Raw genomic sequence first — 15,677 nt, 5'->3', positions numbered from 1 at the left:
ATCCCCTTGGCGGGCATCAGTCGGGATAGGGAGGGCAGCAAAGCTGCAGTCTGTTGCAGATTTATATTCTTCCCACTTTCCTTTTTTGAAGTTTATGAAAGTGCGTTTTTCGGTGACGATGAAGTCGGCGGTACGCTCGAACGAAATAAGTATGGGCAGGTGGTCGGATGCCAATGTTACCATCGGCTGCCAGTTGACGCAGTTTACGAGTTCTGCGCTCACGATTGAGATATCTGGCGAGCTATGACAGCTTCCTACCATACGTCTGGGGGCGTCTCCGTTTATTGTGCAGAACGTCGTTTCGTCTATTTGATCCGCCAACATCTCACCCCTACTATCCGCCCGCAAGTTTGAATGCGTGGTGATGGTCGGATGCGTTTGTTAACAGTCCGATTATCGCAGCAGTGCCGGCTTTGAAGCAATTTACAACGTAGTATAATATAATTGATTACATTCTCTGATATCACCAAAATCGAGAAACATAGCATATCATTAAAAACAAGTAAGGAAGGCTAAGTTCGGTTGTAACCGAACATTACATACTCAGCTGAGACCTTAGCTGCGTTGGTTTCGTAGATGGTTTATAAGTGGTTTTTAATTCCATATCACAAACATTTTGGAAATATCGACCAAATTGTAGACCAAGGGCGACGTTTTTTGGAACGATTTTCCTTCATCCTTTGTCAAATAAGGGAAAATCAACATGTAGGAAAATGAACCTAAGGTAACCCCTGAATGTATTTGTATGACATGAGTATCAAATGGCAGGTATTAAAGATTATTTTAAAATGGAGTGTGCCTTAGTTCTATAGGTGGATGACTTTTCGAGATATCGCCATAAAAGTGGACCAGGGGTGTCTCTTGTTGTTGTTATTGTAGTGATAAGGTTACTCCTCGAAGGTTTTGGGGAGTGTTATCGATGTCCTTTGCCGGATACAGATCCGGTACAATCCGGTAACACAGCACCATTAAGGTGCTAGCCCGACCATCTCGGGAACGATTTATATGGCCACATTAAACCTTTAGGACATCTCTATATATATGGGTATCAAATTAAAGGTATTAATGATGGTTTTAAAACAGAGTTGCCCTTAGTTGTATATGTGAAGGCGTTTTCGAGATATCGGCCAAAATGTGGACCAGGGTGACCCAGAACATCAACTGTCGGGTACCGCTAATTTATTTATATATGCAATACCACGAACAGTATTCCTGCCATGCTTCCAAGGGCTTTTTATTTCGCCCTGCAGAACTTTTTCATTTTCTTCTACTTAATATGGTAGGTGTCACACCCATTTTACAAAGTTTTTTTAAAGTTATATTTTGCGTCAAAAAAACCAATCCAAACACCATGTTTCATCCCTTTTTTCGTATTTGGTATAGAATTATGGCATTTTTTTCTTGTTTTGATCGTTCCAATATACAGCATTTTTTCATTTTTCGAATATTTCGATATCGAAAAAGTGGGCGTGGTCATAGTCGGATTTCGCCCATTTTTAATATCAAGATAAAGTGAGTGCATATAAGTACGTGAACTAAGTTTAGTAAAGATATATCGATTTTTGATCAAGTTATCGTGTTAACGGCCGAGCGGAAGGACAGACGGTCGACTGTGTATAAAAACTGGGCGTGGTTTCAACCGATTTCGCCCATTTTCACAAAAAACAGTTACCGGCATAGAAGCTATGCCCTTACCAAATTTCACAAGGATTGGTAAATTTTTGTTCGACTTATGGCATTAAAAGTATTCTAGACAAGGTAAATGAAAAAGGGCGGAGCCACGCCCATTTTGAAATTTTCTTTCATTTTTGTATTTTGTTGCACCATATAATTACTGGAGTTGAATGTTGACATAATTTACTTATATACTGTAAAGATATAAAATTTTTTGTTAAAATTTGACTTTAAAATTGTTTTTTAAGTGGGCGTGTTCGTCATCCGATCTTGATAATTTTTATTTAGAACACATATAGTAATAGGAGTAACGTTCCTGCCAAATTTCATCATGACATCTTCAATGACTGCCAAATCACAGCTTGCAAAACTTTTAAATTATCCTCTTTTAAAAGTGGGCGGTGCCACGCCCATTGTCTAAAATGTTACTAGTTTTCTATTCTGCATCATAAGGTCAACCAACCTACCAAGTTTCATCGCTTCATCCGTCTTTGGTAATGAATTATCGCACTTTTTCGGTTTTTCGAAATTTTCGATATGGAAAAAGTGGGCGTGGTTATAGTCTGATTTCGTTGATTTTAAATAGCGAACTGAGATGAGTGCCCAGGAACTTGCATACCAAATTTCATTAAGATACCTCAAAATTTACTCAAGTTATCGTGTTTACGGACGGACGGACGGACATGGCTAAATGAATTTCTTTTTTCGCCCAGATCATTTTGATATATAGAAGTCTATATCTATATCGATTAGTTTATGCCGTTACGGGGTACCGTTATGCGAACAAAATTAATATACTCTGTGAGCTCTGCTCAGCTGAGTATTTAAATTTCCGGGCGAATAGGGGTAAGCAGAATTTTAATCTCCGTACACTCATCCCACGTTATTTTTTTAGCCGCCATTGAATAAAGTGAAAACGGTTTGTATGCGACGGAAGTGTAAAACCCGATAAGCTGACCGAATCACGTGAAAACGACTTTATAGCTCGGAAGGATATTAAAAGCAAATATGCAGATTTCCAAGACCAAAATATAGACGTATCAATTAAAAAATCGGTTGTCAGAAAGCCTAGTTACAATAAAAAACCAGGTTTGGCTGTATTTCGAAAGATCAAAAAAATATTGAAAACATTTTTCCGAAATACTCTCAACAAAAGCTTCAAATTTATTTTTATTATTTATTTCTAAATGGGGCCAATCCTCGGCAGTGGTTTGGCAAATACTCTGAGTGTATAAACATGTACAAATGGTAAGAGAAGCTCGGCCTAAATCTCCTCGGAGGTAAATAATACCAAGTATTAAATTTTTTTTTTTTAAAACAGGTGTATAACTCTGGAAAGCTTGGCGTTTGATCTATATACCATTACTGAAAATATGCAAAAAGCTGGGTTTTCAAAAATTGGCGTCTAAAAAATTTTTCGCGAGTACTCTTCAAGTGTTGACACAGAAACCAAACATACATAGATGACCATTTCTGGCTCTTTGATAGGGGTAGATATTTTTTTTAATAATATTGTAGTATTTACCTAAGGCATGAAGAGTTTCCAGCGCAGCCAGTACATTTTTTGCTGGAGGTGCTGAAGGAAAATTAAATTTCAATATATTACTGATTCCGAGGGCTTTTATATTTAATATCATGGAACTCAATTCACAACGACGTATCTCTGGTGGAAAGCGATCTGGTAATTTTTCAAAATCTTCCTCTGTATAAAGACGATAAACCTTTCCAGGTCTTGTACGTCCGGCACGGCCAGCGCGTTGTAAAGCAGTAGCTTTGCTGATAGGCACGATGACCAATTGATCTGTTGCGCTGTCCGAATCGAACCATTTCAGTTTGATAAAACCGCAATCAACAACTGAAAAATAAATGTGTTTAAAAATAAATATAAGAGAATGGCTCAAAAATAGAGTAATTTTGTACTGACAATCATAAGAAACATACTATCTACTAAATTCAGATCTCATAACTAAGGGCTTTATGAGATAACTGATTACAAAAAAAAAAAAAAAAAAAAAACACGGATTTAACTGAAATTTAATATGAGCAGCCGCCGTGGTGTGGTGGTTACCTGCATTGGGCAAAGCAACATTAAACATTTTGGAAACAACTTTTCTCAATTAGAAGACAGTTTTTCTAAGCGGGGTCGTCCCCGGCAGTGATTTGGCAAGCACTCCGAGTGTATTTCTGCCATGAAAAGCTTATCAGTGAAAACTCATCTGCGTTGCAGATATCATTCGGAGTCGACATAAAACATGAAGCGAAGCTCGGCTTAAAATATCTGCAGTCGCAAGTTGAGTCAATAGATACGGGTTTTTAATGCATTTATGATAGAACATAGAGTGTAAACCTGCTAAGTGACATACAAATATTTTACACGGCAGGGAAATGAATATTTTATTGGTGTGTAAACATCCTTGTTCACGGTATGGGGGGAATGCTGAATGTAAGTGTAAGCGTAGTCTTTGTAAGGGGTATGCTATATGGGGAATACATATAGAATGTAAACGCAGGCCTAGTGTGTAATATTGGTACAAGTACTGTATAGAGTAATATAGGATGTACATATAAGCGTAGGCGAAGTGTGTAGTATTGGTATGCTGAATTAAGGAATTAAAAAAGAGAGTAAGTATAGACACTACCCTGTAGTGTAATGTGGGAGCAAGGTTGAGTTCAAAAAGGGGGGAGAACTAGACTTTTACTGATTCCGAACGGCATCTGCAAGACAGATCAGTTTTCACTGAGAATATTTTCATTATAGAAATACACTTGGAGTGTCGAAGCGCGACCCCGCTTAGAAAAACTTTTTTCTCAATTTTAAATGTTGCTTTGCACGGAGCTTGAGCCCAGGATCTTCGGTGGGGTAGGCGGAGTACGCTATCACCACACCACGGCGGTCGCCGCCTCGAGAAATAATTAATTGAAAGTGTACACCTTCTTTTGGGAACAGACCTTATGATCCCATTCTCGAAATGGTAGCGAAGTGATTGAGACTTGTAGTTCCGTAAATTGGACGGGAATTATTCTTGAAATAACTATTTATATCATGTTCCGAAAAAAACTACGTTCTAGATACGAAACACAACTTTAAGTTTTCCAAAGTATCACATGTGTTCTCAGTAAAAACTTCAGTGGGTACAGTAATAATCCCGAACTGACAGTTTTTCCAATCTACCACCTTACAAGTTTTCCAATGACACCCTTCTAACATAAGTTACAGTGCTAGTAATCACACCATTCTACGACGCCGGTATTGGACGTAACATTGGTATCGTTGAAATCGGCTTAGTAACGTACTAGTATGATGCTTAGAGTACTCGTGTCAGACCCTATCGCGTTCTGCATAAGTAAATTTTATAAGTTATGTTTTTTTTGCGATTTTGTATAGGAGTATTTCCATTTCCTGAGAGAGCTGAATTACTAAACTTAATATTACACGTTACACATCGTTGGCTTAATTCACAAAGGCCCTGACCAACAAATTTAAAATTTTACAGGAGAAGCAAAAAACATTTTATTTTTACATTCAATACCTGCAGAAATGGCTTTCTAAAAGTGTCATAACTTCGTTGTTATTTGGGAATGGAAAAGCGGATGAACTAGCTAAAAAGGGCGCATCCCTTGAAGCTTGCTCCGTAGACGTCCCAATTAGACTGGGCGAGATTAAGCGAAGGCGAGAGGTGCACATGATCGACCAAGCAACCTTAGACTAACAAAGTTACTTCTATCGATAAAAAGAGAGGGCTGTAGACTCATGACGGGTATTCTGACTGGACACTGCCTTCTGGCGTTACATGCCTTTAAATTAGGCTTGGTCAGTGATAGCAGACGTAGGAAGTGCGCTTGCTAGGCTAAGACTCCAGCTATTAGGAGTGATACAGCTGTCAGATCTAGAAGCAGCAGGTGGCTTAGTCCTAGGAAGCTTCTAGTATTTGCCAAGAGGACGGAGTTATTTTATAACATAGGTCCTGGTTTTTGATAGGGTTTTTCAGTTTGGTCGTTAAAACAAACTTCTGGTAACACTACGGACTCATTCAGTCTATGTGAGGTCCTCATGGACCGGCCAGTTCAATCTAACCTAACCTAACCGTTGTTATTGCTTCTAACTCAATAAAATTTTTATTGGGGTGTATTTTAATGTACCATACGCAGGGCCTTTGTGAATTAAACTAACGATATGTGTTTTTTATTCAATTTACCATAAACAACACCCGGAATTGTTATTGATGTCTCTGCAATATTTGTGGCAAAAACAACTTTACGTACGCCCCTTTCTGGCGCAAAGAATACCTTCAACTGTTCTTTGTGCGTTAGTGAGCCATACATTGGCACGGGTTGTAACTTGTCGTCATCTTTGGAGCTCATATAATCTTTTGTTAGGCTAACTGCTTGTAGTACTTCTTCTTGACCAGTTAAAAATACCAAAATATCACCAGGCGCTTCCTTTTTATGGATTTTCCAAACTGTTTCAACAGCTTCGTTTACGTAATCCGCACAAGGATTACTTAAATAGAATATACTTATCGGATGTGTTCTTCCTTCAACTGATAAAATTATGCTTGAATTTGCTTTAAAGAAATCAGCGAAATCATTAGCATCTATTGTCGCAGATGATATCACAAGCTTTAGAGCCGGCCGTTTGCTCACGATTTTCTTTAACAAGCCAATAATGATGTCGGTAATTAAATTGCGTTCATGAGCTTCATCAATCACGATGACACTGTAACGCATTAGGAAAGGGTCTGTTAGGAGTTCACGCAGCAGGATACCTTCGGTCATGTACTAAAATTAAATAAATATGAATCACATTGTGTTAAAATTTTAGGGTCATACTCTGGGAGCGGAATGATCTCTAAGTACATTAAATTAAATCATTGGCAGTGTCGAAGTGTTCCATGAGCCAAAAGACAGTGTCAGACAACGCACCATTATCATAAGTAGTAAGATGAACGACAAGGACAAACATTTGGAAGGTTTCCTGAAGGGAGATTTGGTTCTATTATACAACACTCACCTGCAGAAAGGGTTTTCAACAAAATTTCAGTGTAGATGGGAAGGCCATGTATGCAGATGAGACAACAAATAGCTCCTCACACATGTAGACAGAAGCTAAGAGAGTAGATGACATTACACACACATGTAAACATGCAACAAAGAGGGCATATATATATGGCTCATATACATTAGCGCAGACGTACACGACAAAATATCTCTCTACACTGTGAGTTACGAATGTGTCTGCCGATGAGTTTGCTAATGACTGCTGATAGTGATGCATGCCTTTATGTGTGTTTAATATTTAATGGGAAAAAATGTATTTATGAAAACTACATTAATTTTAATATAAAAATTCGTATTTATGAAAATGTTTATAATTTTTATTATAATTAAAATAACCAGACATGTATACTATATATACTTTAGTAAGACAATAAGAGAAATGCGAGTAGAAGGCAACAGCGAATATGACATGCAGAGTCATGAAAGAAGTAAATAAGCAACTAATTGAGAAGGCTGTTCGCCAAAAGTCTAGACCCTGGGAGAAATAGACAAACGAGGAAAATGAAAGTATAAAAGCAGCGCAACCTAAGAACTAGTGAATTAGTTTAAAAAGTTGGAAGTTGGCTACTTTTTCAGATGGCGCAGGTGCTGCGCTATTTGTCGCTTCCCTTGCAAATACATACAATCAACTCATCTACCAGCGCATGATGCTGCATCAAAAATCTTGGGTGACGAAGTTTTAAAAAGAAATGCATTTGTTTATCTGTATTCAAACTAATTTGGCAGTTTTATGATTAGGGTTCCGGACTTTCTTACTTAATCACTTCGGTCATACAAATTTTGTTTTATTGTTACTTAGTTTCTGTTATTGCTATTACCTATTTTTACTTACTTTTATAGCAGTTGCTTCTGAAGTTTTTTCCAAAAATTTCACCACAAAACCAACAGTGCCACCAATTGCCTCACCGCGCTCCAACGCTACCCGATTTGCTAATGTTATCGCAGATATGCGACGCGGCTGTGTTAAGCCAATTGCACCTTTTGTATGCCAACCCAATTCGTAGAGATACTGAAAAATTAGAAAAGATTATTTCAATTTGAATTCCTGATTACTTAATGCATGCCAGATAACGATTTAGGTTTTAAGTCTAGCTGTCACTATTAAAAAATTATGTTTTCACTTCGATTTATTTACCGAAACCATCAGGTCTAGTAAGTACTGCCTAGGCCCGTTTCACAAAAGTAGAAGTCCTGCAATACAAGTAAATTTATTCTGAGAAATATTTCTTTTCAGAAGAGGGTTATTTCTATTCTAAGAGTTGCATCTTTTGTGAAACGTGCCCCTGGCCTAACTAAAGGCCTGTTTCAACACAGTTGGGCTAAATATAATATGTGTTAAAGTCGTTGATTCACATAACAATTGAAGAGATGGTGTCATACAAGACACACATGGCGTATGGAGGGGTTGATTTTGGATGATCAAGAATTCACCCTAGTACAGTATACAGGTTGAAGTTGCTCCATTCGCCCGTCAACTTCGGGTTTCGAATTTTGACATTGAGAACGGGTTCGTCGGGCATTAGCGACATAGCACTTTATCGAGTTTTCGTGGATGACTGTAAGGAGCTTTTTATGTTATTTACATTCAAACGGCCGAGCTCTTTTGTGCAGGATTTCTTCGTAATACTTATGGGGGTCATCTCCATAAAGTAATCTCCATGCCCAGGAGGCGTGGCCTCTTCAATCAGATGTCTGTTGTGATTAGGTACAGTTGCGGTTTCATGCTCGCCAATATGCAGGTCATGATCGAACCTTGCACCCAGTATTTTTGGTGTCGGATAGTCGGCAGCGTAATGCGACTCTTGCCACGTCTACGTCTTAAATACGGCCGCCGAAGATTTGGTCGGTGATAGTGCCAAACTTCGGGAGGTGCAAAAACTGGAAAGACTAGTGAGATACTTGTTAGCTTTATAGCAAAGCTCATCTAATGGAAGGGACAGGACCTGTTGCCATTTTAGTGCAGTCATCGTGGGGATAGGGCACCGGCCTGCGGCACTCCTTCTTTAATTCTTATTGGTTTTGTAGTTACGCTCCTCACATGGACCTATTGTCACGGATATAAGCATCACTAAGTTATCCCATCACTAAGGCGATGCTAAGGCCATGCCAAGCAGTATTTACGTTGATAATCAAATCAAGTATACACATATATAAGGCAGCCCAGAGAGATGTCACACACAGATGCATTTACTTATACGCCTATGTGCGCGCGAGAGACTGTAAACTACAAACATTCACATCAATAGTTCAATCTTTATGTATCTACATAAACGAATAAATAATTGCGTCTACACATATGTACCATGTACGAATACAAGCAGCGGAGAGTCAATGCGCAAACACATGCATATATCTGAGAAGTTTGAGAGCTACTGGACTAGTAGATTCTGGAAGCGCCTAAAAGATGTATAAAATTGTGCAATTTTAGTTATAGCTGAGAAGTTTGAGAGCTCATGGACAATGCTAGTACATTCTGGAAAAATGCGAACGAGGAAACCAAAAGGTATAAAAGGCAACAGATGTAGAGGCGCTGAAATTCAGTTTGAGTTGAGCTATCAATCAGTTTGATTAAGCACGCGATCTGGCGGCCAATAGTAGAGTTTCATTTGAGTTATCAATCAGTTTGGTTATTAAGCCAGCGAGTAGCAAAGTATAAGTGTTATTGTGAAGTACTTAATAAAGGCCATTTTTCCATCATTCAATATTGGAGTTATTTATTCAACAGTTTAGTGATTCGAACTTAGCAGAGGATTGCAAATAAGAGGATTTGCAAGTAAAATTCGTTACAATTAATGTCAGAAGAGGAATTGTTGAGTAAATTCCGAAGACTTCGAATAAACTTGGACATGGCAAAGTTAAGTGAATTGAAGATCCCGCAACTGAAGAAGGAGTTGGAGAGCCGTGGATTGAATACAAGCGGCGTTAAACTCGAACTTCAGGCACGGCTACAAGAGGCAATGGAAGCAGAAGGAATTGATGTGGAAGAGCATGTCTTTCATCTTGATGGCGAGGAGACAACAAAAATTGAAGAGAAAAACGAAACATCGCAAACGGTTACCAGCACAGACTTGAACGTGATATTGGCTGCAATATCTGCACAAACGTCGACAGTAACATCGAAGATTGAAGCACAAGAAACGCGAATGTCAGAAATGTCGACACAGATTACATCCAAGATGGAAACGCAATTGGAAGAACAGAAGACATATATGGCATCCCAACTGGAATCGCAGGAGACACGCATAACATCAAATATGGAAGAACAAGAGGAGCGCTTATCATTGCAGGTAGCACAAATGTCTTCACAGTTAGAAGCACAGGAAGCAAGGGTAACATCAAAGCTGGAAGCGCAGGATGCAAAAATCGCTCAATTTCAGGCAGAAGTCGATGATTTGAAGGGTCGTATGGAGCAGTTACAATTAAATCGTCCAGTAGTTTCAGCGAGTAATCCAAAGGTAAAAACACCATCCTTTGACGGTTCTGTTCCTTTCCAGGTCTTTAAGCTACAGTTTGAGAAGACCGCAGCAGTGAACAACTGGAATGTGGAAGATAAAGTTTCCGCACTCTTCGTAGCATTGAAAGGACCAGCTGCCGAAATCTTACAGACTATTCCAGAGTACGAACGGAACAGTTATGACGCATTGATGGCTGCTGTAGAACGGCGATACGGAAGCGAACACAGGAAACAGATATTTCAAATAGAATTGCAAAACCGCTACCACAAAGCTAACGAGACTTTGCAGGAGTTTGCTTCGGACATTGAAAGATTGGCTCATCTTGCAAATGCGGATGCACCCGTGGAATACACCGAGAGGGTAAAGATTCAGAGCTTTATAAATGGCATACGAGATGTGGAAACGAAGCGGGCTACATATGCGAATCCAAAACTAACATTTGCTGAAGCGGTATCGCATGCTCTGATTCAGGAAACAGCGTCGCTTCTGTGTAAGCCAGTTTCCAAAGCACGCCGTGTGGAAGTAGAAAGGCCAGAGTGGGTAGAAAAAATTTTGGAAGCACTGAAGGGATCTCAACAGAAGAATGCCGGAGTTATTAAATGTTACAAGTGCGGCAACCCAGGTCACATTGCACGTCATTGCGATCTTGGTCCTAATAGTTCCAACTATGTGGGTGGCCATAAACGCAAAGCTGGAGGAGATGAGCAAGAGCGAGTAAGAGGAAGAGAGCTAGATCCAGCTATTGAATGCCCTGTGATATCTGTGTCGCAAATTGGTAGAAAATCGAGCAGTCTTACCGTCAGAGGGAATGTGGATGGCAACGAACGAATACTGACTGTAGATACGGGCGCATCTCATTCCTTGATCCGATCTGACTTGGTCAACAGGAGAGTAAAACCGTTACCTGGAGAAAAGTTGCGTACGGTCACTGGCGAGTATAACCAAGTTCAGGGAGAAGTGATATGTGAAGTATTGATTGGGAAGGTCATGGTTCTACACAAATTTGTTGTGGCGAAGATTGTTGATGAAGTTATATTGGGAGTGGATTTCTTGGTTGACCATGACATCAAGATCGATATGCAGAGAAGGGTGATGCGTTATGAGAACCAAGATGTGCCACTTAACTTTAGTTTGGAAAAAGGGTTCAGCAGTAATCGGGTACTGGTGGAGAAGACTCGACGAAGGCCACGAAATTCAAAGGTAAAGGTTGATGGAACAAATGGGCCAAACAAATCAAAACGGAAGGTACCTGTGAGAGAAACACTGGCATTGAAAAGCCCTAACGGACGTACTAAAACGAAGAAAGAATGCAAGGGTGGTTTCAAGCCAAGGCACACTACTGTTGTGAAGCGTCGGAACGATACTGATTATGCAAAGCAAATCCGTCCAGCGCAAGCTCTGCGAAGTAGTTCTTCATTGGCCGAGCAACAGAGTGCGAGGGAACGATCGAGGATAATGAGTAGTAAGATGAAACACAGGTACGACAAGGAAAATAATTCGGAAGGTTTCCGGGAGGGAAATTTGGTACTGTTATACAACCTTCACCGGCGGAAAGGTGTTCCATCCAAATTTCGGTGCAGTTGGGAAGGCCCGTACAAGGTTGTGAAGAAGATCAGTGATATTATCTACCGCATACAAAGCATTGAGAAACCACGGAGTAGAAGAGTGGTACATATGGCGATGCTAGCAACGTTTAGATCGAGAGATTTGTCTGATCGGGACGATCAGACTTAGGTGGAGGGCAGTGTCACGGATGTTAGCATCACTAAGTTATCCCATCACTAAGGCGATGCTAAGGCCATGCCAAGCAGTATTTACGTTAATAATCAAATCAAGTATACACATATATAAGGCAGCCCAGAGAGATGTCACACACAGATGCATTTACATATACGCCTATGTGCGCGCGAGAGACTGTAAACTACAAACATTCACGTCAATAGTTCAATCTTTATCTATCTACATAAACGAATAAATAATTGCGTCTACACATATGTACCATGTACGAATACGAGCAGCGGAGAGTCAATGCGCAAACACATGCATATATCTGAGAAGTTTGAGAGCTACTGGACTAGTAGATTCTGGAAGCGCCTAAAAGATGTATAAAATTGTGCAATTTTAGTTATAGCTGAGAAGTTTGAGAGCTCATGGATAATGCTAGTACATTCTGGAAAAATGCGAACGAGGAAACCAAAGGGTATAAAAGGCAACAGATGTAGAGGCGCTGAAATTTAGTTTGAGTTGAGCTATCAATCAGTTTGATTAAGCACGCGATCTGGCGGCCAATAGTAGAGTTTCATTTGAGTTATCAATCAGTTTGGTTATTAAGCCAGCGAGTAGCAAAGTATAAGTGTTATTGTGAAGTACTTAATAAAGGCCATTTTTCCATCATTCAATATTGGAGTTATTTATTCAACAGTTTAGTGATTCGAACTTAGCAGAGGATTGCAAATAAGAGGATTTGCAAGTAAAATTCGTTACACTATGTACATATGCCGACTAAACAGATAATTTGCGGTACACCTTTTGAGACTATGAGGAAGGGAAGACCCTTCCAAGTAATGCAGTAACGTGCTGTGATTGACTGTGTCTAAGGTTTTGGATAAGTCTAGCGCTAGGAGTACTATTATATGTGAGGTTCTTCGCTCAATCCGCAATTTATTGCTGGTGGTTGACAAGTCGCAGGTTTGAGGTGAAATAACGTTTTTAAGCATAGGCATGACAATTCCGTCCGGGTTTAATGCTTTAGATGGTTAAGAATCGATGACTTTTATAACCTCTGTGGCGGTGATAGTAATATGAGACGCGCTGCGTCTCTGTTTACGTTCGGGCAGTGGCGTAACTATATAATCTGGGGCCCGTGGCAAATTCTTTTGATGAGACCCTATCAATAAAAATCGTCACGTTGTACTCAGTTTAAATAATACTCAGTTAAAATAAACTTCTAGATTTTCAGCGTACTCAATTACAAGTTACATACATATGTCCCACTAATGGCCATAGGCATCCTCCCTTAGGCAAGAGATAATGGTCTGTAAACCATTATAGCCCAATGCGGAAACCTGAATGCATTTACAATGAAATAGAAATGACAATTAAATTTTAATAAGATAAGTATTTATTAAGAAAAAACTTTATTTTCGATATTTCTGTTCCGCAAAAGTGTCTATAACATTATCAAAGTTTAAAGATCGGGCTATAGAATTTTCAATAGACAGAATAGTCAAGTTACATAACCTGTCTTGTCTCATAGAGTTTATTAAGGTTTTTATCAATTTTAATTTTGAATATGGTCGTTCAGCACTAGCTGTAGTCACAGGAATTGTAAGAAATAACAGTAATGCAGTGCATACTTCAGGAAAACTGCAAGACATAAAATGATTTTTTTATTATTATTATTTGTAAATCAGCGAGGTCTCTATACATGACGATTTTTCTATTTCGTCTCTGGAGTGGGTCGAAAACTGAGAATTTCTCTGGAAAATGATTCAGATTTGTCTTTTTTTTATATATCTCAACAAATTTTAGAGCTTTTTTAAAAGACTAGTGTCATTTAAAACTTTTAAAGTGGAAGGCTGCAAAACACTGGAATTTGAAACAATTTCAATAGAATGTTGTCCAAACCTCGATTAAATATTGTAACGAATTTTAGGAAATTCCGCTTATTTGAAACCTTCTGCTAAAGTTTAAATCGCTAAACTGTTGAATAAATCACTCCAATATTCTGTATTGTAAAATGATCTTTATTTAGATTACTTTGGGAGTAGTACTTCACAATTAGACTTCACAACCAATAGCATGTTTAAATCAAAACTGATTCCTGATTACTCAGCTGCGCTGCTTTTATAATCTCCGTTGCTTCGTTCGCATATTTCTGCTAAAGTCAAGACGTTTCGCCTGCTAGAACTGCTGTATCTCCTGCTTGGTAATTGAGCTCCATATATGCGTGTGTACGTGTGAGCAACTACTCCGACTGATGACCACAAGTGTGTACGTGAAATATCTCTTCGTTGCCTTCTATATATGTGTGTAAATGATGATTGATGTGTTCATGTATATATGACTGGCTGCTTCATGTTTTTATTGTTGCGTGCCTTTATTTACTAACAGCTTAGTGATGCTAAAATTCGCCACAATATGTTCACTTTGAATAAATTTTCCGGATTTTGGAGACGCTTATCTTCGCAAAGATCATCAAAACAGCGTTTTACCATCCTCTGGCTAGTTTTAGAAAATGCAGTGGTCGTGGAGATTTTTCTGGTACACGACTCACTTCCATTTTAATTTCCAAATTCACGTCGATACCAATTTCCAATTCTTCCAGATAAATTTTCAAACGATTTAAGGCAGCTGAAAGATCGGTGGCTGTAGACTTAACTGCTTTAGAGGCTGCATCGATAGTAAGTAAGGTCTTGCAATGAAAAACCAATAACATAACAAAATTATAGTTTTCAATCTTCCTTTTGAGTGAAATAGCCAATTTAACAGAATGTTTTCGTTAGCGTTTTTTGGACTTTAACAAACCGAAGAAAAAACAACATTATAACGTCAGTAGTATGTATATGGCGGTTCTGGATCACATTTTGTATGGAAAACTGGGAGCATGTCTCACCCTAAAAACTCTATACTTTTGGTCCAGTCTGTCTCCAGTCTGGTCTTAGGAATGGGACCAGTTCATTATTTTCAGACCAGTCTCGGATGAGTCTGACCGAAGGGATGAAACCAGGTCTATATTTATCTTGACCTGAAATTTTTACCACCTCTCAAGATCATTCAACAATTCCGCTAGGTGTCGCATCCGTTCTTCCGGTTTGTGTTCTGGCTGATCTCACCGCTAGGTGGCGCATAAGAAAAAGCTTAGTGGTGTATAAGAAAAAGCTTAGAGCTTATTGCCTTTAGCAGAGCTTTGCCGTAAACATGACAGCATATAAATTATATATATATATATATATATATATATATATATATATCAACAAACTGCAAAATACATACCGACACAGACACACCCATCCATATACATACATTTAGATAAGGGCGACTTGTCTCAATTTATATAAGTTGGACATCTTTTGAGTAAAAATATGAGGATCGTTAAATGGGGGGCCCTACATATTTCTAGGGCCGAAAATTTTTAAATGTACCTAATTTTTTCCTATCTCTTCCCCCAATACTAGTATTTTCCCAATCTTGTACTAATAATGAAGGAATTTATTGGTTTGAGAGCAAAAATGTATTCTATTCACATCGAACAAGAAAAAAAGAGATTAAAAAATTAAGGGTGTTAAACAATGTGTTGCTCTCAAACTTTCTGCAAATGATTTTAAAAGATGTTTATTCGAAAAGAAATTGTACTTTGACTCAATGTATATTTTTAGATCAAAATCTTATGAATTGTATACACAAGAAATAAAAAAAGTAACGTTAAGTTTTTAGATGATAAGAGATTTGTAAAAAATAATGGAATTAATACTTACGCTTGGGAAATGT

The 15,677-nt window shown here is 38.6% G+C and overlaps 1 protein-coding gene across 1 annotated transcript in view; it reads right to left on the bottom strand.

Annotated features, from left to right (window-relative positions):
• The window catches only part of LOC137243966 (probable ATP-dependent RNA helicase DHX35), a 106,870-nt gene that overhangs the window by 5,503 nt on the left and 85,690 nt on the right, over nucleotides 1-15,677 (bottom strand). The window contains exons 3-5 of the mRNA XM_067772348.1: nucleotides 7,565-7,741; nucleotides 5,871-6,453; nucleotides 3,200-3,529 (exon numbers count right to left, since the gene is read on the bottom strand). Coding sequence (XP_067628449.1) covers nucleotides 3,200-3,529; nucleotides 5,871-6,453; nucleotides 7,565-7,741 — 1,090 coding nt within the window. The remainder of the gene's footprint in view (nucleotides 1-3,199; nucleotides 3,530-5,870; nucleotides 6,454-7,564; nucleotides 7,742-15,677) is intronic.

This window comes from Eurosta solidaginis, chromosome 3 (assembly GCF_040869045.1).
Source record: "Eurosta solidaginis isolate ZX-2024a chromosome 3, ASM4086904v1, whole genome shotgun sequence".
Classification (NCBI taxonomy): Eukaryota; Metazoa; Arthropoda; class Insecta; order Diptera; family Tephritidae; genus Eurosta; species Eurosta solidaginis.
Note: the sequence above shows the minus strand (reverse complement) of the source record. Positions and strands in the feature narration are given on the sequence as shown.